Source organism: Dermacentor silvarum, chromosome 6 (assembly GCF_013339745.2).
Source record: "Dermacentor silvarum isolate Dsil-2018 chromosome 6, BIME_Dsil_1.4, whole genome shotgun sequence".
Classification (NCBI taxonomy): Eukaryota; Metazoa; Arthropoda; class Arachnida; order Ixodida; family Ixodidae; genus Dermacentor; species Dermacentor silvarum.
The window spans coordinates 47,116,402-47,136,849 of record NC_051159.1 but is presented as its reverse complement, the minus strand read 5'-3'; the positions used below and the strand labels follow the sequence as shown (position 1 = coordinate 47,136,849).

The following is a 20,448-nucleotide window of genomic DNA, read 5'->3' as shown; positions in this document are numbered from 1 at the left end:
TATTCTTTTGTAATGTCATTAAGCGTCTTAGGATACCTCACGCCCTTTACGATGTCTGTCTGTCCATCTGTCCGTCTTTGATAGGTAACTTAACATGCTCAGTATCTTAACGTACTCTTAACCTGCGCGGTTGGCTAGAGCGCTATAGCATTGTGAGGTAAAGAGAAGAAAGCGTAACCTTACAGAAATGTTTATATTCGAAATACGGTACTGAAGAATATGCAGTTTGAAGTTTCACGTGGCTTTACTTGAGTTCTGGAACGATCTTTCAAACCCTAAATCTGCCCTCAAGTATAGATATAATTCCTCGATCATCAATACAGTGTACCAGCGCTTTGGATAAAACCCGGCGGGCTGTACTAATACGGGACAGAAGTACGTGCGAAACCTCTCACTCATGCCTCAACAACCCTTCCGTCAGTGCAGAGCAAAAAGACATACTGAGATAACCTTGACTTGCTGCGGCCACAAATAACCACCGGTCGTATGGGGACACTCGCCGTTGGAGCATTTAACGATTGGGAAACATTGACGCAACCGCTGCTCTCAAATTGGTCTACTGCGGGTCGGGTCCATCAGCGAGCGAGGATGTAAGGCTCGCACATCAAAACTGGGGCCGCTATAAAACCCGCTCACCAATGACGCCATGCACCGCTTATCAAATACGACGTCTTGTAAACTGCATTTCAGCTGATTGCGAGGAGCGCGGTACATAAGACCACGGGCCGACCCCGACTGACAGGCACTCGAGCCACGCGGAGCTTGGTGAGCAGTTGTAGGTGAGTACGAAGGATCGCTTCTCACTCGCAACATACGTTGCAGAAAATTGGTTTCATCTTTTTCCCAACCCATTCTAAGAAAGTTTTGACGCAAACTTCAAGTCTCCAGACCCTTAAATCGCTTTAGAGGATCTATGCGCCTGGTCACATTCAACCAAAGATTTGCAGCCTAAAATTAAAAACGAAGCAGCACGAATGTTAAACTCTAATCTGCTCGACTGTCCACATTCAGGTGAAGTTAATAATGTAGTGCTCAAAGTATCAAATACGCTACGCTGTTTTTATACCTCAAGATTTCGATATAACGCACAAGATACTTAACCCTTATAACCTATATAGTTGCATTTTCGATATGATGGATTAGTTTTTATTTGCCGATAGTTCTGCGAAAGAATTACTACGTAAGCAATTACCGTGTTATGTATAAAGTAAGATAATATTTTATTTCGTATAAATGTTTAGACACGACCGACATAAGCTTGAACAAGTTACAATAAGTTTCCTTAACATGCTACTGTATTTAAGTATCACAGCGTTGACACCAAGTGTTGATATGTAGCCCCTTCCATTTATTACCTTCTGAGGTTCGTTTCCCGCATTAGCTTCGCATGAAAAAGGTACGTACTTATGCATCGAAACGCAGTGAATTTCACTATCACTTAAGCATGTTTGCGAGACATACAAACATCGCTGCGCAATGGCCACTATACGTTTGTGGGCATGTGAATGGGAACTTTCGCTTAGTGCATTTTCAACATTTCCTCTCTCGCTTCCTTTTTTAATGATCATACTAATTATTCTGCCTCTTGCGCATTTCAATTCATTTCTGAGCAATCATCCATTGGTCTGACAAATAGAACTCTCGCACCACCTTTACGTCAGAGGTAAACGTCAGAATGCCTACCCTGATGTCTCCTTCTATGGTGACCATAACATACTTACACTGTCATATCTCTCCGCAACCACTCGGTACTTCAAGCATCATACAGGCGGGGTCGCGTTAATATTATTATTATTATTTTGCAGGAAGTCGCAAGTACCAGTCATGCATCTTAAAGTTATGGTGCCCGTTTTTGTGGCATTTGTCGTGACTGTGGTGGGGATCTCGGCGGTCAATGCTGAGGAATTGGTGCTCTGCCCTGTCGTGGACGACAAGGGGGTCAACGCCACCCTGCTGCCAAATCCGTACAACTGCTCCACGTTCTACCTGTGTTCTCAGGTGAAGGTCTTCCCTAGTGCATGGCGCATTTAGCCTTAGTTAAAAATACTGAAATGAGCTGTACATTCGGATATACGGGTTGAAAAATAAAATAAACAAACATCTGCACGAACATTCCGTTCCCAACAACCTATTCAAACGCCGACTATCCCTGCTCTGAGCAAGAGTCCCGACAGGTAGCCACAGCCGCAATGCAGAGCTGCTCTGATATCAGATCTTAAATCAGTTCACACATCTCAACGAGCAAACCTCAACGTTTTACATTTCTCAGTATTTTAATGTCAAGTGCTAGCGCGCAAGGTAAACGTTCCATATGATATTATGAAACGAATCCATAGTAGTGAACTCCAAGTCGCACGTTTTCTACTGTTGGTGCAGACGCAACTTTCTAATGTACTGATATCATCTTCTTAGTGCACTGCCTGATTTGCTCCCAGCATTCAAATGACTATGAACACAAGGGTCAAATAATCAACACAAAATTCAACGCATCAGGCATATTTATGACAGCAGTACGATGCTGCCTAGATACATTTAAAGACAACTTTGAATCCATTTACTACAGCCTCTTAAAAACACAATTTTGTAGAGCCCACGAGCGAAGCTTAGCTGCTCCTAGGTCCAAAGCTTCAATGTATTCTGTGAACCGACTCACCTGTTCTACCACAGATGCATTAAGATCTTTAGTCTGGATCACTGCATGATGCAAGCAGAACTTTACCTCTTCAGCTTACCGTTGTGTACCCTATAATCGGTCAATAACAGCTCACTACATAGAAGAACCTGTCTTTCAGAATTCCGACGAATAAAGTTAGAATCATCGACACAAACAAATGGCTCAAGTAACACAAAGCCCATGTGTAAGGAGCATCCTTTCAAAGTATTTCAACGTTTCTCTTTATTGCTCTGAACTCAACGTACTTAGTTTTTGTTGCAATATCATCGATATATACGTCTAATAACAAACACTCAGAATTGAAATACAGTGTCATGAATGTTAGAAAAATACCACTAGAGAATTGGAATGAACCCTTTAACAAGTAATGTCTAAATATTTTCATATTGCAACTATTCCTTGCAGTAAGCACAGGGCAACACATATTGTTAAAAACAAAAGCGTATCCAGCCCAAGGTTACCTTTGGAGCCGAAGCACCTGCCAGAGCAACGTATAGTTGGCTTTTTTTATTTCTGGCAAAGGCGAGGACTCGACATCGACGCTTGTTTATGCATAACGTTTAACGATTTTTCACCCGTGAGCTATAAACAGCCGGTTATCAAAACCGTTAGTTTAGAAACCCTAGCCTATAGGGCCTCCCGCTTTCTTTATTACTCTATAACTCTCAAAAATATTTTTGTCTCCTTCGCAACAGCAAGAACCCAATGAAGCTTGCACTGTGCGAACATCGCTATAGTGAGGTTTTTTTTTTTTTCAAATGACTCCACAGATTTAGACAAAGACCGCTGGCTTTATGATAGCTGAAGCGCCGACAAAATATGTGTCATAATATCGAATTATGACACGAGAGGTTTCTGGAGTGAGAATCCGCCGGCACTCTGAGGTCACAATGCGCGTACTACACTGTTCCCAAAACAGCAACAACTATGCTTTCCTTCTTTTCGGGTACTATTCGTGATGCAAGATTCGAAAGCCACACTGCGAGGGATATCTATGTTGAGGCACCCTTGGAGGTATTTTGCAGGGTGTGCGAATATTCGGAGCTTTCGCATAACGAATCGAATATTGTCCTATTCGACAAGCTAGGTCCTCGAATCCAATAGTCAGAATTCGCAAGTGCCAAGCTATTGCTAGTGGTTTTCGAATAGTTCCCATTGCAAGCTGTGCACAATTGAACTTCGAAACTGAAGCGACGGTTAAGCAATTCTCACTGTTCCAAATTTCAACGGGGAGTTGCGTAATGCGCACTTCGTCGCTCGAGAAGCCGGACTTTTCCAGCTAAACCAAAACTATCCGCACTCAACTTTAGCTCAGATACGAGATTTGGCACTATATGTATTGTTTGGCACTACTTATTGATGCTGCAAGCGTGTTCTCTCGTGACTAAATCTTAATACAGTTGACTGCATCAATATTTCATAAGATAACGGCACCATTCGCAGCGATAGAGAAATGGGGCTTTCTTCGTTGTGCCATTGCTGCCGTCGACGCGAATTTAACTTTTATTCTCGTATGTATGCACAGAAGGTTACATAGACTGCCTTTCTTGTACCTCCATTCTGCAAGTTCACGAGCAAGCATACTCCATACAATTCAGGCTATCTGATTTATTGCTCCATTAAAGCTTTTAATAAAGCGTCCTTCATAATGAGCAGTACAATGACGGAAATGTGTTGATGTAGAGAATACGGTAATGTCAACGTTGCTTTGTATTCCTGGTCAAAACGGCTGCTCAGTATTCGAAAACTATTAAAAAATATTCGATATAACGTTCGACTTGATTCGCTTTTCGCACCGTTAAATTTATATTATATTCAGTGTCAAAAATTATATTCGCACACCCCAATTCTTTCGGAAGTCTCAGGGACTGGTCCCATAAACAACGTTTTGCGGGACAAAAAAATGTACAAAGGAAATTTATGTATCCCATATATACTGCACCTACGGAGCACCAACTTCCAATCACTTAAGAGAAAGTGGAATCATTACCGTTTATAATGTTTACAACTATCGCTTAAGTATTAAATTTAAGCTAGCAACCCAAAAGAATTGAAATAACATATTTAATCTCGCCTGATTAGGGAAAAGATGACATTAATATTTAAGTAGATGTGCTGAATCTTGGGAAGCAACCACCCCTCGGTTAACACAGGCAGACACCGTTTACAGTAGACGCGTTCATCGCTTGTGAATACGTATCAAATGGCCAACTTTGACCTGTTTACCTGCGCATACCGCGAAATCCGCAAGAAGTATTCAACTCAAGCCTGGAGGTAAACATTATATTGTACAGTAGCAATTGCACTCTTACGTATATATCGTGACACCTGACCACCCGTTCATTATCACTTTGCTGTCATTAAGTACTTTGCGAAATTAGTTTGCGTCCACACAATTATTCACTTCGTTTTATTACAGTTTTTCTCTTACGCGAGTTTTTTGTAAGAACTGTATGACGTGTGTCCGCTGCTCCGGTTGCTGAAATAAAAAAGAGGGTTATGGCTCCGTCAAGCTGTCTGGGACATCTTTTTTTTTTTCTGCATCTGCTCTATAAATGATTTTATATGTTACTTGATAACCCTATGGCAAATGCTTGCCAACGCTTATTCTTTATCTCTAAGTTTTCGAACAATGTTACCGTTACCGCAGGGTGTCCCAGAGCTGATCGAATGCCCCCGTGCTCTGCATTTCAACCGTAAGCTGAACGTGTGTGACTTCCCGTGGCGTGCTGCCTGCGTCGAGCTCGAATTGCCCACCGAACCCGCATTGCCCACCACTGACGCGCCCGTGGTAACCGAGAAGATCGTCATCACCAAAACTGTCAAGGAGGTCTACAAGCCCGTCGACGAACCTACTTTGTAAACAATAAAGATACGGCGCCAGACACTGGTTGATATGTGTCAATTCCACTAGCAAGAACCGGCGCAGAAGTTGCACTTCGCACCATGATTAAGACTTACAGATTGACTCCAACCAAATAAGGTAATTTATGAACCCGACGTTTCGGAGCCAAATCGGCTCCTTCAGGGGGAGTCGAATTGGCTCCGAAACGTCGGGCTAATAAATTCCCTTATTTGGTTGGAGTCAATCTCTAAGTCTTAATCAATTTTTCGCAACCAGGCAGGTAATTCTGTCGAAATGTTTAACTTAACTTCGCGCTATAGTACGCGGTAGTGGAAATTAGTGATTTCCACAAACAGTCACCTACATTCCCTGGATCCCTGACTTGAAGATCTACCGAAAGCCTGGGCTGCGAAGGCGGGAAGTAACTCTGTTGTACTGTCTGTGGCTTAGCGTCACGTTCACCATCTCATACTTGTTAATAATCGGATGGGTCGACAGCCCTAAATGGGTCACTTGTGACTGGGTAGAAAACATTTCACATCTTCTTTCCATCTGCCCACGTTAGAGCACAGAGAGGCAGATCGTACGTACCATGTTACCAGACAATGAAAAGCCGGCTACTTTCTTAGAAAAAGATGCTAGGAGAATGGTAACAACGGACATGCGCGCTAAAGGAAGCCAGAGCGCTAGTTCGCTTTCTGCTGTCTACAGGCTAACGTCACAATATTCGATAATGACGAATGGTACTTTAACTTCGCCGCCCATTTCCGTTTCTGTACTCGCCTCTCTCCCTTCCTATCTCTTTAAATTTCATTTCCCTTTGCCCCCGTGCCGAGAAGCAAACTAGACTTTTTCTCGTTGACTTCGCTGCATTTCCCTCGCTTTCTTTTTTTTTTCTTTCTCTCTATGGTTGTCAGGCGAAAAACGTAGTAAGATTTTACTCTCTGTGGCGTTTTTGTTTGTTTGCTTGTTTGTTCGTTTGTTTGTTTTATATTCAACAAATGCTTTTCACATACAACACATACCTTCGACGGAGTTCAGATATAAATGCATGGAAGCTGATTATTTATGTAACCTTATTCTGCCACCAAATTACAACCCGTTTTAAGTCTAAAAGTTACATAAACATTTTCATATACATTAGTTGTGCTGCGGACACCATGCAGATACTTTTTATCAGTCTGTGGCTTAAGGATACGTCTGACGATTCCTTCAACGTTTTAGAGCGCCGCTCTTAAGCTCCATTCGTGCGTGGAGAGTCATCGGTGTCGGCGTACCGAACGAACGATCTATTGGCACAGGGGAGGATGAAAGAGGACGAACGCGGAGCGCAGCGGAGAATGAACGACAGTGATAGCGAAGAAAGCGAAAGGGGGAATGCGGATGAACGTACAGCGGAAGCATAAGGATAAAAGCGGAGGCGGAGAGTAGCGACCGAGGAAACACAGCGTTGCATGAGCGCAGGTCTGTCTGCGGCGGCTAAGAAGTGGCGCCAGAGTAGCGCACTCTCTCGAGTGACGCCGAAGAATACAGACATGCCGATTGAAAGTGCCTTTTCAGCGCTGCAGGAGCAGCAAGTCAAAGCGAAAAGTTGTTTTAGAGCGCAGATTTTAGGCGCCTGTCCTGCGACAAGCGTCAGCGTCAGACTCCCTCGGCGTAACCGAGCGAACGAGCACAGCGAAGGATGAAAGGACGAACGCGGAGCCCAGCGGGGGATGAAAGGCGGCGATAGCGAAGCGAGCGTGAGAAGAAAAGGGTTGTGGCGCGCCAGACGGGCTCTGCGGCGACGATGTCTACGAGAGGGCACCAGAGTCGCGCGTCATTTGTTCACCGATGACGCCAATGATAAGGCATGCGTCGATCGCGTCCACAACTGCACAAGCGGGAGTCTATATGTGGCGGCTGCTGTGAATCGCGCCCACGCGTCACCCACGTGCTGCCTCTCGCGATCTCCCGATTATCGAGGCAGTCGCGCCACATTTCGCTCCGTTCGCAACCTGCCGCACGAGACAGACTGCCCGCGCCAGCCCAATATTATTATTATTATTATTATTATTATTATTATTATTATTATTATTATTATTATTATTATTATTTGATTTGAAAACATATTCACAGGAAAGAGAAAGCGAGAAGCAAGGCTGGCAACTGCCACCAGAAGGAGCACAACGCCTGCCTACTCTACGGAAATGACGAGAGAAACATAGAAGGAAAGATAGGAAGCAGGGGAGGAAGGAGGAAAGGAAGAGCAAGATGACAAATCTCAAAGAATAAAGTACAACATACAGTAGGGCCCGTCCCTGCAGGTCATGATACTAAAGAATGTAAAATAAAAGAAATAGTTGCAGGGTTACAAACGTGTCCCTAAGTTCGTTTCTTTTAGAAAAGTAAGGACAGCACGATGAGCTTGATCACGTCGAGACGCACACCCACTGCGGTATAAACATTCATCTAGAGTCGTACACCGCAGGCCAAGGTGAAGAAGAAGTCGAAGAGAGCGGACGTGCTCTCACCTCGGTTTCCTCCTTTTTCGATGCTCCGCTGGCCAATTTTGAGAATACAACGAAACGAAGCATATCACTGGATCCGAGAAGCTACCGCGAATCGACCGAAACCAAGATTCGAAGTGGGGCTTGCAGTTTCACAATTTTACGGGACTGTTTCTGCTCCTACACGCCGACCTAGGCTTAGCGGAGCTAGGCTTAACGAGTAGGGCCTTTGTTGGGCCTAGTAGGCCTACTTGCCTGCAGGCATGACGGATACAAACATGGAAGAAGAAGATTTTGCTGGAAATGATGAGAACGACTTTGGATGGCATATAGTGGCTGGCCGAAGATCACGAACTACTAGAAAGGCTGTCGACGAGGAGAGCACATTGGCATGTAATCAACGAGAGCATGGCATCAGGGGAATCGCCGCCGGTGCAATGGTTAAACATCGGGTTATCAAAGCTTCGAGGATGCCTCAACTGCCAGAGGAGCACAGTAAGATCATTATACGACCTCAAAGAGGACTCAATTTGAACAAGGTGAGCACCACTAATGTTGGCACCGCAGTCATTGAGGCTTCAGGCCTCACGCCTAATGGCCAAATTTTTTACGTAACCCTTTAACTGGCAAGGTAAGAAATACTTGCTGTAGAATGGTTTTATTGCTTTAGTTCTTTTTTACTTTACTCAAATACATACCAATAGAAATATTAAACGGTTTCTCTAAAACCTAAGCGAGATACAGTAGGTCAGAAATATTTTATTGCGATAGAAATTATATGGACACTCCAAAACAGATTTCTGCCGTCGGCGTCGCCGTCGTCGTCGCCGTCGCCGTGAGGTTCCGTATGATGTCAATGGAGATTAAATCGTCTCCGCGCGCCGAACGCTGTATGTGCGCGTGAAAGGGCGCGAGGGACGCGCACTTTCACGGGGAGTGAATCCTCATACCGACCGGTCTCTCTCACCTCCGCTGCCTGCAAGGTGATGGAGGCCATTGCTCTGGCACGGCTCGAATGGGTGGCCCGCGCCTGCGGGTTCCGCGCGGACCAGCAGACAGGCTTCCGGCGCCGAAGGTGCACTGCGGACTCCATCGCAGACGTCGTCTCCACCCTGGAGGACGCCAGGGCCAGCGGAGACCTCGCCATGCTCCTCCTCATCGACGTCAAGGGGGCGTTCGATGGCCTCCCACATGCGGTCGTCCAGCAGGCTCTGGACCTCCTGGGCATTGGCGGCAACCTGCGGCGGTTCCTGTCATCGTTCCTGAACGACCGCTCCCTCAGGGTCCGCGTGGGCCATGCAAGGAGCACTCCCCGTCCGGTCGCAGCAGGCGTACCACAAGGGTCAGCCGTTTCTCTTCAACCTCGCCCTGGGCCGGTTGCCTACTGCACTGCCGACCGACCCTCACTACAAGGTGGAGTGCTCCATCTACGCGGATGACATCGCCCTGTGGGTGCGGGGACCGCCGCAGTCAAGCCGCCACGTGTGCCTGGCCCTCCAGAGAGCCCTGGACACCACGGCCGCCTTCCTGGGAAGCATCGGACTCTCGGTTTCGACGGGGAAGACGGTGGCCCTCCTCGTCCACCCGAGAGCAGCGGCACGGCGCTCAGCTCCCCGGCTGCAGCTGGAAGGCGTGCGCATCCCATGGAGTACGACTGTGTCGTACCTTGGGCTGCGCATCGACCACCGGCTAACCTGGCTACCGGCAGTCGGGGCCATGCAGACCCAGACCATCAGGGTCCGCAAGACCGTGTCGCAGCTCCTTGCCCATGGAGAGGGCTGCTCGGTGAAGTGGGCCCTGCGGCTCTACGAGGCGGCGGCCACATCACGCCTGCGGTACGCCCTCCCGCTGGTGGCGCTGCCGCCACGCCGCCTCAAAAAGTTGGAGCTGCAGCACCGGGCGGCCATCCGACTCTGCCTGGGCGTCCCCCGGAGCTCCCAGATTGCCGCTACCCTTGCGGAGGCTGGAGCATGGCCCCTGTCGCTTCTCTTCCTGCAGCAGGGGCTGAGGCACGTCGACCGCCTCCACCATGCTCCTGATGGCAGAGGCCTGCTGCGTCGCCTCCAGTCCCGGCCTTCCTCAAGGATGGGTCAGCTGTGCCGCCTCTACGAGGAGGTGGTTGGCAACCCACCGCCGAATGCGGTACAGCTGCCCCCACCGCAGAGGCCTCCTGTCCCCATCGCCACGGAGCTGCCCGGGATATCGAAGAGGCGCTCGCCCGCTTGCGCCCTGCAGCAGACGGCCGCCTGCCTCCTGGACGAGACCCTCGGAGACCACCTCCTGGTGTACGTCGACGGTTCGGTGGTACCGGACACCGGCTCTGCCACGGCGGCCTGCACGGCACCAGCCCTGCAGAAGAGCAGGCAGTGTCGACTGCCCAGACACGCCAGCTCGACTGCAGCGGAGGTGGCAGGCCTCCACCTGGCCGTCGACCTACTCTCCGAGGAGCTTCCTGGGGTACCAGCGGCCATCCTCTGCGACTCCAAGGCAGCCCTCCTCGGCCTGCAGAGGCCAGAAAGCGCCAGCCTTGGAGTCGCACTGCTGTCTACCCGGCTGACAGCGCTGCAGGACGCAGGCCACCCGGTGTCCCTGCACTGGATCCCCGCCCACGTAAGGATCCCGGGCAACGAGGCAGCCGACACCCTGGCGAAGGACGCCCACCACACCACTGTGCCCCTCAGTCGGGCCGTGACGGAGGGCGACTTCACAGGACTGAGGCTGCGGCGACACCTGGCGACCCACCACCCAGACAAACGGGTGGCACTGGGATGCCCCCCACGACCACTCCCCCCGCGAGGCCTGGCTCGCAGGGAGACCTCGCTCCTTCTCCGGCTCCGCATCGGCTGCAGCTGGACGGCAGCACGCAGCTACCGACTGGGACGAGCGACGTCCCCGGCCTGCAGCTCCTGCGGGGAGCCGGAGACGATCGAACATCTCCTGCTGGCCTGCCCGGCGTACCTCCAGCAGCGGGGCCCACTCCTGCAGGAGTTCCGCCGCCTGGGCCTCCCCTCTGGCAAGGAGGAAGATCTCCTCTTCCCCGGCCGACACCACCTTTCTGCACTTCGAGGCGTCGTGGAGTTCCTTGACTCGTCAGGGCTCTCCGCACGCCTCTAAGGACATTTCTACAAGCGGGAAGGCCTCACGGCCTCCCACCCCACCCCGGGCCTGACCGGCCTGGCACAACACCCCTGCAGACTCTGCAGCACACCAAGGCCTTCCATCTCGGCCTGATACGTGCCGCCTATGCCTGCCGGTTTTGCTTCGCCCAGCCATGGCGACTCCACTCTATCCCTTCTTTCGCTCCCACTTACCCCTCCCCATTGGCGCTGAGCCGTGCTCCCTCAAGGGCTGCAGAAGATAGCGCCAACCTTTCCCTTTCCCTCAAGAACCACTTATCATCATCAACCCACGGCGGAGAACAAACGCGCGTTCTGCGCCATGCTCTCTTAAGGACTGCAGAAGTAGGCGTCTCTTTCCTCCTTTATAATCACCATATATGTAGAGCAAACGCGCCTTCTTCCGACGCGCGAAAGGCCGTGGGGGGGGGGGGGGGGCGGTTGAGGAAAGGGAGGCGACGCTTAGCTGCGGCACCAAGTGCCTACTTATATCAGAGACTCCGGCAACAGTCACCAACGCCGCACGCATTTTGTGCGAACGCGGGCAAAACGCCAACGGCGTTGACAACAGTTATGCGCGTTGCTGGTGCTGCTGCATGTCCAAATTTATACAGCTGATAAAACTACTAACCTTACTCCGTATCATCATCATCATCATCATCATCATCATCATCATCATCATCATCATCATCATCAGCCTATATTTATGTCCACTGCAGGACGAAGGCCTCTCCCTGCGATCTCCAATTACCCCTGTCTTGCGCTAGCGTATTCCAACTTGCGCCTGCGAATTTCCTAACCTCATCATCCCACCTGACTTTCTGCCATCCTCGACTGCGCTTCCCTTCTCTTGGTATCCATTCTGTAACCCTAATGGTCCACCGGTTATCCATCCTACGCATTACATGGTCTGCCCAGCTCCATTTCTTCCGCCTAATGTCAACTAGAATATCGGCTATCCCCATTTGTTCTGTGATCCGCTAGCCGTTTACTGTAAATTAAATACTCCTCGTTACATCTCCCCGTAAAATCCACGTTTAACGAGAAAAACGGCCCGTTCTATATAGCCAATACGATAGACGATCATTCCATCAGCGGGGTTATCTCAGCGGTTGTCTGTCCCTTTAAGGATGCCAAGCACGACATTCGAGCGGTGGGAGGTAGAGCTGACCGGCGATACCCCGGCGGGTCAAGAAGCGCTTGTCCAGCAAGTTCGTCGTGCAGTCATGGCCTGTGGAGTTCTGGAATGAGGACACCACCCACTCGACCTCAAGAGCTACGACCTCGATGGTTGAAATAAATGTTTTCTCTCTCTCTCCAGCAAGAGGGACCATAGTAAAAATAATACGAACATGCAAGTGTAGGATGAACGCATTTAAATATTTCTTTTTCTTCTAATTTCTTTCTTCTCATTCTTCTAAATCTCCATGGTCTTTTTGTTTCCATTCTTCGCGCCCAATTCACTGTCTCTACTTCTCTCACTTTCGTTCTGATGACTCCTGGTTGTCCATTTACGCTTTTAAGTACCCTGCACTTGGTTCCCAACTTTCTTGACCTCTTCCTCCATTCTGTATCCACGCTTTTCAAGTACAGATACTTGTTCAATTTAGCTGCCCATTTCTTTTCACACATGTTCCTGAGTCTTTCTTGAAAACTAATTTTGCTCTGTGCTTCTCCGACTTCAAAAGAACCCCAACCCATGTCACCCTGCACTGCCTCATTTGTGGTTTCACCATGGGTTCGCTAAGTCAACCGGCTTACCCATCTTTGCTTAACTTCCGATTTTGAGCATAGAATGGCATTTGCGAACGATACCCCAGGCATCATTACTCCTATCCAGATTCCACGCACCACCTCATACTTATTGTGGCTCCAAGGTGCTCTATGTTTCAATCCCTGCTTTCCGCTTCCCCTTTATTTTCAGATTGTATTGGTGGGTGCTTGAGTAAGTCTGTCCTTAGTTTATGTATACGCAGTAAGGCGGCAGAGGTATTTATGTTAAAGCGTAAGCTTTTTTTGGCGAGCTCCCCAGCCCTGTCACGCGAAAAGTGTAATGCCTTGTATCTGCACAAAAATGCGTAATTTGCAAAGTTAAGACACTTAATGGTTATGATAGTGTAAATGTAGATGATTGGTAGCTTTTAGGCGATAAGGAACAATTTAAAGCAAAAATAAAATAGAAAGAGACAGAGAAAAGTCACAAGGGAAAGGCAGGAAGGTTAACCAGGCTGAGCCCGGTAGGCTACCCTGCACTGGGGAAGGGAGAAAAGGGTTTGAAAGAGGAGAAAGAAGAGAGAAGTTCACACCCTGCACATTTACACAGTCAAGCGTTCATCGCTGAGTTTCGTCACAGGCGGTCATACAGGCCAGCCCACCTCAAAAAGCGCAGCAGCGCCTTTGTAGCCCATAGTAGACGCACGAGGCCACGGGCCCCAAGATCTTCTCCTCCATAAAAGGCCTGTCGTCTAAGTGCCCCAAAGCAGCCCGAAGGGCAATCCTCTCATCTTCGTATTTGGGGCAGTCACATAAGAGATGTCTGGTGGTTTCCTCAACACCACATGTGCTGCAGTTGGCACTGTCCGCCATTCCAATTAGGAATGAATAGGAGTTTCTTTTAGAAACTCCTATTCGCAGGCGGCACTGTAATGTTTCTTCTCGTCGGTTAAAACCTGGTAAAAGTTGTAATTGCATCTGTGGGTCCATGGCACCGATTGGTAAACTCTGGTGTATTTCATTTTCTTAGAGTTAGAATATGGGCAAGACTGCTGAGGTGCCGCGCTGCATCCGTTCTTGACAATGATATTGAGGTTGTTTCACATTCTTCATGTGACTCATGGGCAGTTTTGTCGACACATTAATTGCCAGTGATGTTGCAGTGCCCAGGCAGCCACTGAAATACAATGTCATGGCCTCTGTCCACCACTTGATGGTGGCGTAATCGTATCTCTGCTACCAATTGTTTATGTGGGCTATACTCATATATATATATATATATATATATACCCATAGAGATATATAGGGCTCTTTAGAAAATGCATGGGGAAGTTTATAGTAGGGGTGGGTCAAATACGCAAGTAGGTCTTTCTTTTACGCAAGTGCTATTAGCAAAATAGTTGTTTATCCATTTTCGTACTAACTTAAAAATTGTGACAATGCTATAGTAGTAGTCATCCGTTACGCTGAACTATGATAACATATGGCACAAGGAAAATTATAGATTAATACCTTAAGTCGTTGAATTGTTAAAATACGTGCAACTGTAACCTTGCAAGCGCATTACCGGCCTTTGCAAGAAAATTCTGCTTCAGAACTATGAGAGGTTCTTATGTACATCATGTACGCCATGTCTTTGCATCATTTTGCGTCTAAGTAATTTCGGCGTAATTGTTGCAGCACGTGCATAACACCCCGATTGTTTATTTGAAGTACTTTTTTATTATTTTTTCTGTCGGATATGCAATCACAACATATCGGCATTGCGGCTGCTATTGTGGCTAATGCCGCGAAATAAAAAAAAGTCGCAGTATCACCCAGGAGACGAAGAATCGATTGCGATAGCAAATTATTGGACAGCTATACGAAGTAATGATAGTTTTATCGGCCGTACAACCTGTAAACATAGGCATGCTAACTAAATTACTAACCATGGTGTCACGCGCACGCAAGCAAACATGAACACATGTCACTCGATGACTGCGGAAACTCGCTGTCAAAACGCTAGGAGGAAGCGCGGCCTCAGCAGCGAGCGAATTCACCTTCGTGCTGCCTTTCGCATCAGCGCGAACTGAACCGCGAAAACACAGCGCACGGCGAACTCTGTCCCCGTCAAAGATGGCTTTAAACATATAGCGGCGCGGGCGGGCGACCGCGGCCGCCCGGGCCGTTCGCAGTAGAACGCCCCCCCCCCCCCCCATACCCACCCCTCGGAGCCTTGCACGTAACGGAAGACCGCACGCTTCCTCCCTGCTTTCCTCCCTTGCGTGCTCGATATCGCACGCTTTCACTCGCACATACAGCATACAGCGTGCGGGGTCGATTTTATCGCCCTTGGACTTTATACGAAACCTCACAGCGATGCCGACGGCGACGGCGACAGCAGAAATGCGTCCGTAGTGTTCATATTGTTGCTATCGCCATCAAATGTGTGCAAGAGTACCTGTGAAAAAAGCTGGCACTTTTTGCGGTCACAGTCTTTTATTTGGTTACTATATTGGCGCGATTTACAACTGACCTAGATGACTCATTTTATCTAAATATATTTACAGCACATGTAGAATCACGCGTATATGAGCGGATCTTTGGTGAAGCGTGAAGGGGCTGTCAAACTGTATGTGCTGACATGCAGCTCTCTGGCGTTCTCTGCATGCTAATCATTCGAGTCAAGCATCCTATGCACCCACGAGCCTTCAGGGCGAGGCTTACAGGGAAGTAAAGCGTAATCAAATGCCAAATGTAACATAAATGTATCAGACCAACTTTAACTGTTTTAATACACTGTCAAACACTACGAGTAATATTTCCACCAGCTTTAAAAGTGAAGCTTCCTGTGGAAGATTGCGCTATAACATGGAACATCTTTTTCGTGTAAAATCTGGAGACCCGTATGAGATTAGCAACCCTTCATCAGCGATGTTCGATAAATAAATGCCTTCATCGTCTCCGCACTTTCAATCGATGCGCAGTACACGTACTATTTCATTCCCAACAGCCAAGTGTTTTCTGTGTCATTCAAGGATGCGGTAGAGGAATGCGAGACGCCTTTCTAAAATGCTAATAGTAAGAACACCAATAGTGTTATTGAGCTTTTTGTAGTTGAAAAGAACTGTTGTCTCGCAGCAGGGCACACTATATACGTCCCACGTGACCCCCAGCTTTGCAGCACTTACGTGCGTTCCTGAGGAAAAAAGATCACTCTAAAAATAAGTGACTGCATTGTGAGCAGGCGCGGATCCAGGGGGGATGTCCGGATGTCCTGACCCCCCCCCCTCAAATTTCTGCATCGCCCCCTCGCTGACAGGGGGATGGCCCTGTCGCAATATATATATATATATATATATATATATATATATATATATATATATATATATATATATATATATATATATATATATATATATATGGCCACCAGCATTCTTCAAAAGTATTTTTCGCGAGTACCATTGGTATCAGCCCTGTAGAGGTAAAGCTAGCTCGCTCACAAAGCTTAGTTGTATTCCGTAGGAGTGGGGTGTCGCGAAGTTGCCGTAGTTTTTCTCATGAACACCTTGGACCTCCTGGCGCCGGCCGGCGCCAGGAGGTCCAAGGTGTTCATGGATGAACCAGGAGGTCCAAGGATGACGTGGCGTGGGAAACAAAACATGAAGACGCTGGCTCGCGCTCTCGGCTACTACGCCACATTGTTCTTCTTGTAGGTGGCGTCGTGAGTCTTCATACGCGGTGATTCGCATATCGTAAACAACCAGCGTAGTGGTTGCCGCGTTGGAGCGTAGCGTTACGCCCGTATTCAAGAACGTTCCTGTAGTCAACGCAACACCTCGACTCAAGAGGAAACATAGCACCGCCATCCCTCCAAAGAAGTGGTCACTGAGCTTCATGATCATTCACGGGAATTCTTTAAAATTGTCGCGTCTTTATCAGTCGAGAGGAGGCGCTGTGCTCAAGAAGGTGGAGTGGAGGAAGAGCTTCGAGTCGAGGGCTGTTTGAGAATAGGGGAGTTAGTCCTCCAAATCAAACGAAGGTGTATCAGCCGAAAACAAAGAATCTTCTTAAGGAAATCAAGGTGTCCCAACAGAACTCCAAAGATGGACATGTGTCTACGCATTTATAACGAACCTGCAAAAGATCATCCCAAATTTTATTTTAAGAAACAATACAGGCTTAGATATACCGGGTGTTCAAAATTAAGTTTTATGGTTTTCTTAAAATTAGACACTGGCAGGCACGTGAAGACCATCTGCGCAAATAAGTTATGTGGCCAGGGGGACACAAAGTGAGATGATAATTATCGCTGTTAGCAGCCGAATTAACTAAAATTGAATAATTAACTTTTTATTGACTGCAGTAAGTGTGTATGTTTGTATTAAAAAGTTAAAGGCAGTCGTGTTCCTACACAGTTTCACTTGGAAGAATTCTTCTAGCATGTGTGTGCTCCGACATATCCAACTCCAAATTTTAATTGTCGTTCGCATGATTACGCATGCAACTTGCAAGAGAGTGAGGATCGGCGCAAAGCTCCTCCCTGATGTGACACCGCTGTTGCGTGCGGCATTTAGTCTGACAACGAGGCGGAGGCATTGGTAAAGATAATAACTGTATCCCTTCCCCTCACGGCTGGTGAAATGAAAAAAAAAAAACAATCGAAGAACCCGTAACCGCTGTCGTAACACGCGACCACGCAGCCTGTAAAGATGGCGGCAGCTGCCATGCCGAAATAATGGCGCGAACGGAGAAGCCGGAGGGCAGTACGCGTGCGTAATGGTGACTAGACGACCGGGCATGGTCCTTGCCTGGGCTACGCAAATAAAGTGACTGCTGATTTCCAAGCATTGTAAGTTTTATTGAAATCAAGAGTAACAACGGCACCATCAACAGCAGAAACCTTTTTAGCTATGCTAACGAATATTTCATACTGCCGCTTTCAGTTTGGTGTTGTGAAGTACAAATCTCATGACAACACTTCACCCATCAAGATGTCAATGCCCTAAAAATGTTCAACATGCCTCCCTTCCACAGCAACGCAAAACATAAACCGCTCTCGCGTCGACTCGATTATTCTGCGCAGTACGACAATTGAAATTTGGAGTCGGATATCTCGGAGCACGGACACGCTAGAATAATTATTCCGACTGATACTGTGTAGAAACACGACTGTCTCTAAGTTTTCAATACAAACATACCCACTTACTGCAGTCAACCAAAAATAGTTGTTCAATTTTAGTTAATTGGGCTGCTCACAGCGATAATTATCATCTCACTTTGTGCCCCCCTAGCCACATAACTTATTTGCACAGGTGGTCTTCGCGTGTGCCTAATTTTAAGAAAACCATAAAGCTTGAACACCCTGTATTATCAGGCACAGCCGCCAAGCACATGGCTGTATTGGGTAACGTCCTTTTCCTATAAGCTCGGAGAAACCGATATCTGGCTTCGCTACAGGTCTTCTTCCTCTTTCTGGGGTTACGTACCAAAACGAGTTCTGATTATGGGGCAGTGGCGCACCGACGGGGGGGATTAGGGAATCGTAACCCCCCCCCCCTCCCCCTGAGGCTGAGTTAACCCCCCTTTTGTTTAACTCTTTTTCTTTCCTTGCGCCTTTGAGTACTGCAACTTAGATGTAAGAAGCGCAATCGTTTGCACACTCGCAAACTTGCGCAAAAAGAGCATTTTTTGACAATTTACCGTGAAGAAACTCAAATTAGGGCTGTTTAGATGGTATTGGCAAACTAAGGCAAACTGTCAACCTCCCCTGGCAGAGATCCTGGGTGCGCTACTGTTATGGGGCACGCCGTAGTGGAAGGCTCCGGATTAATTTTGGCCACCTGGGGTTCTTTAATCTGCACTACAACGCAAGGACACGGGCGTTTTTGCATTTCGCCTCTACCGAAATGCGGCCGCCATGGCCGGGATTCGATCCTGCGATCTCGTGCTCAACGCCTGAGCTGACTGAGCCACCACGGCGGGCTACAGGTGTTGCTCTAGCCGTATAAAACGCGGGTTTATCGTGAGCAAAAACGGTAAATTTCGGTAAATAAGAAAGGCTACTATCATCATCATCATCATTGACAGAAGCTGACCCCCCCCTCAGAAAAAACCTGGATCCGCCCCTGATTGTGAGCATATTCAGTTATGTCGTGAATGTTCGCTACTTTGTAGCAATGACGCAGCAGAGAAATCTTCAATAAGCCACGCCCTTAATCTACCGTAGGCATGAATTTCTAGCAAATAATTCTACTAGGTTCCGTGACTTTCAGGTCACATTTACCACTTGAGGGTGTTGCTTGAAATATGCGACAAGTTCCATCGAACACTTGTTGCCTTACTACTCAGGCCAATCAAAGAATTTGCACTGAACTTCATGGTGGCACGATTTTTCAAGGAGAACTTCAGGGTCGCAATGCCTGCTCTTGGCTTTAGCGTTGAAGAAGAGACACGCAGGCTCCGAGCACCGGGCTCCAAATCCACATGTTACTAGGCTTTATAAAACTATTCCGTGTAGCATAAACATATACCTGTATGCTGAAGCAAGATCAGGAAAATGCCTCGGAAGACACAAGAAGGGGGCATAGGCGGAAAGTTTTCATTTTTCCGGGGGGGGGGGGGGGGGGGGGGGGGCTGGGGCCCGACCAGCTTTCCGAAACCTTACCATATATATATATATATATATATACAGGGTGTTTCAGCAAACACTTGCACAATTCTTAAAGGTTGCCTCTGGTAGATAGCACAATTTTAGTACATGAGCTGGTCTACTCAAAGAGGCGGACATTACTTGCACAAGAAATTGAAATGCATAATTAATTAAAATAATCTCACTAATTAAGTTTTTAACTAATTACCTGATGACCCATATGGCAATTTACAAATTGTAGCCGTGGAGTTCGCAAGACGGATCCACTCGGAACGAATTCTCCGGATGACACCAGTTTCGAGATATTAATTCCCTAACTTTGCGGAGAAATGCATTGGCGTTCCAGTTAGGTTCTTAACAAAACGTCGCTTTTTGCAATGAAACACAAAATTAACTGGAACGCCAATGCATTTCTCCGCAATGTTCGGGAATTATTATCTAGAAACTGGTGTCATCCAGAGAATTAATTCCAAGTGGATCCGTCTTGCGAACTCCACGGCTACAATTTGTAAATTGCAATATGGGCCATCAGGTAATTAGTTAAAAACTAATTATTAATTAATTTTTAAATTAGTCGATTATGCATTCCAATTTTTTGTGCAAGTAATGTACGCCTCTTCGAGTAGACCAGCTCATTAGCTAGAATTGGGCTATCTACCACATGCAACCTTAAATAACTTTTGAAAGTGTTCGCTGAAACACCCTGTATATATATATATATATATATATATATATATATATATATATATATATATATATATCCTCTGCTAACAATTTTCTATGTCTCACTTCATGGCGAAAGCGATTATATCGACACCTCAGGCATATTGTCGCAGTTGTCGTCGCGGTGATGTTCCGCATTAAATCCAAAAGCCATATGCATGAGCGACCCATACCCTGTGGGTGCGGGAAAAAGCACGTAACAGTGAGCCGAAAAGGATGGTGGCTTGATGGGCATTATTTCCCACGCGCTCAAT

The 20,448-nt window shown here is 47.4% G+C and overlaps 1 protein-coding gene across 1 annotated transcript; it reads left to right on the top strand.

The window, feature by feature from the left end:
* Nucleotides 1-641: 641 nt before the first annotated feature.
* On the top strand, nt 642-5,559 carry LOC119455480 (peritrophin-1). The gene is made up of 3 exons (XM_037716889.2): nt 642-779; nt 1,806-1,998; nt 5,325-5,559. Exons 2-3 carry the CDS (start codon nt 1,825-1,827, stop codon nt 5,535-5,537), a joined length of 387 nt encoding a protein of 128 aa, XP_037572817.1. The 5' UTR covers nt 642-779; nt 1,806-1,824; the 3' UTR covers nt 5,538-5,559.
* Nucleotides 5,560-20,448: the final 14,889 nt, after the last annotated feature.

Coding starts and splice junctions, on each gene's coding strand:
- LOC119455480 (XM_037716889.2), top strand. CDS start 1,825: ATGCATCTTAAAGTTATGGTGCCCGTTTTTGTGGCATTTGTCGTGACT. Junction 1,999..5,324: donor CGTTCTACCTGTGTTCTCAG/GTGAAGGTCTTC, acceptor CCGTTACCGCAG/GGTGTCCCAGAGCTGATCGA.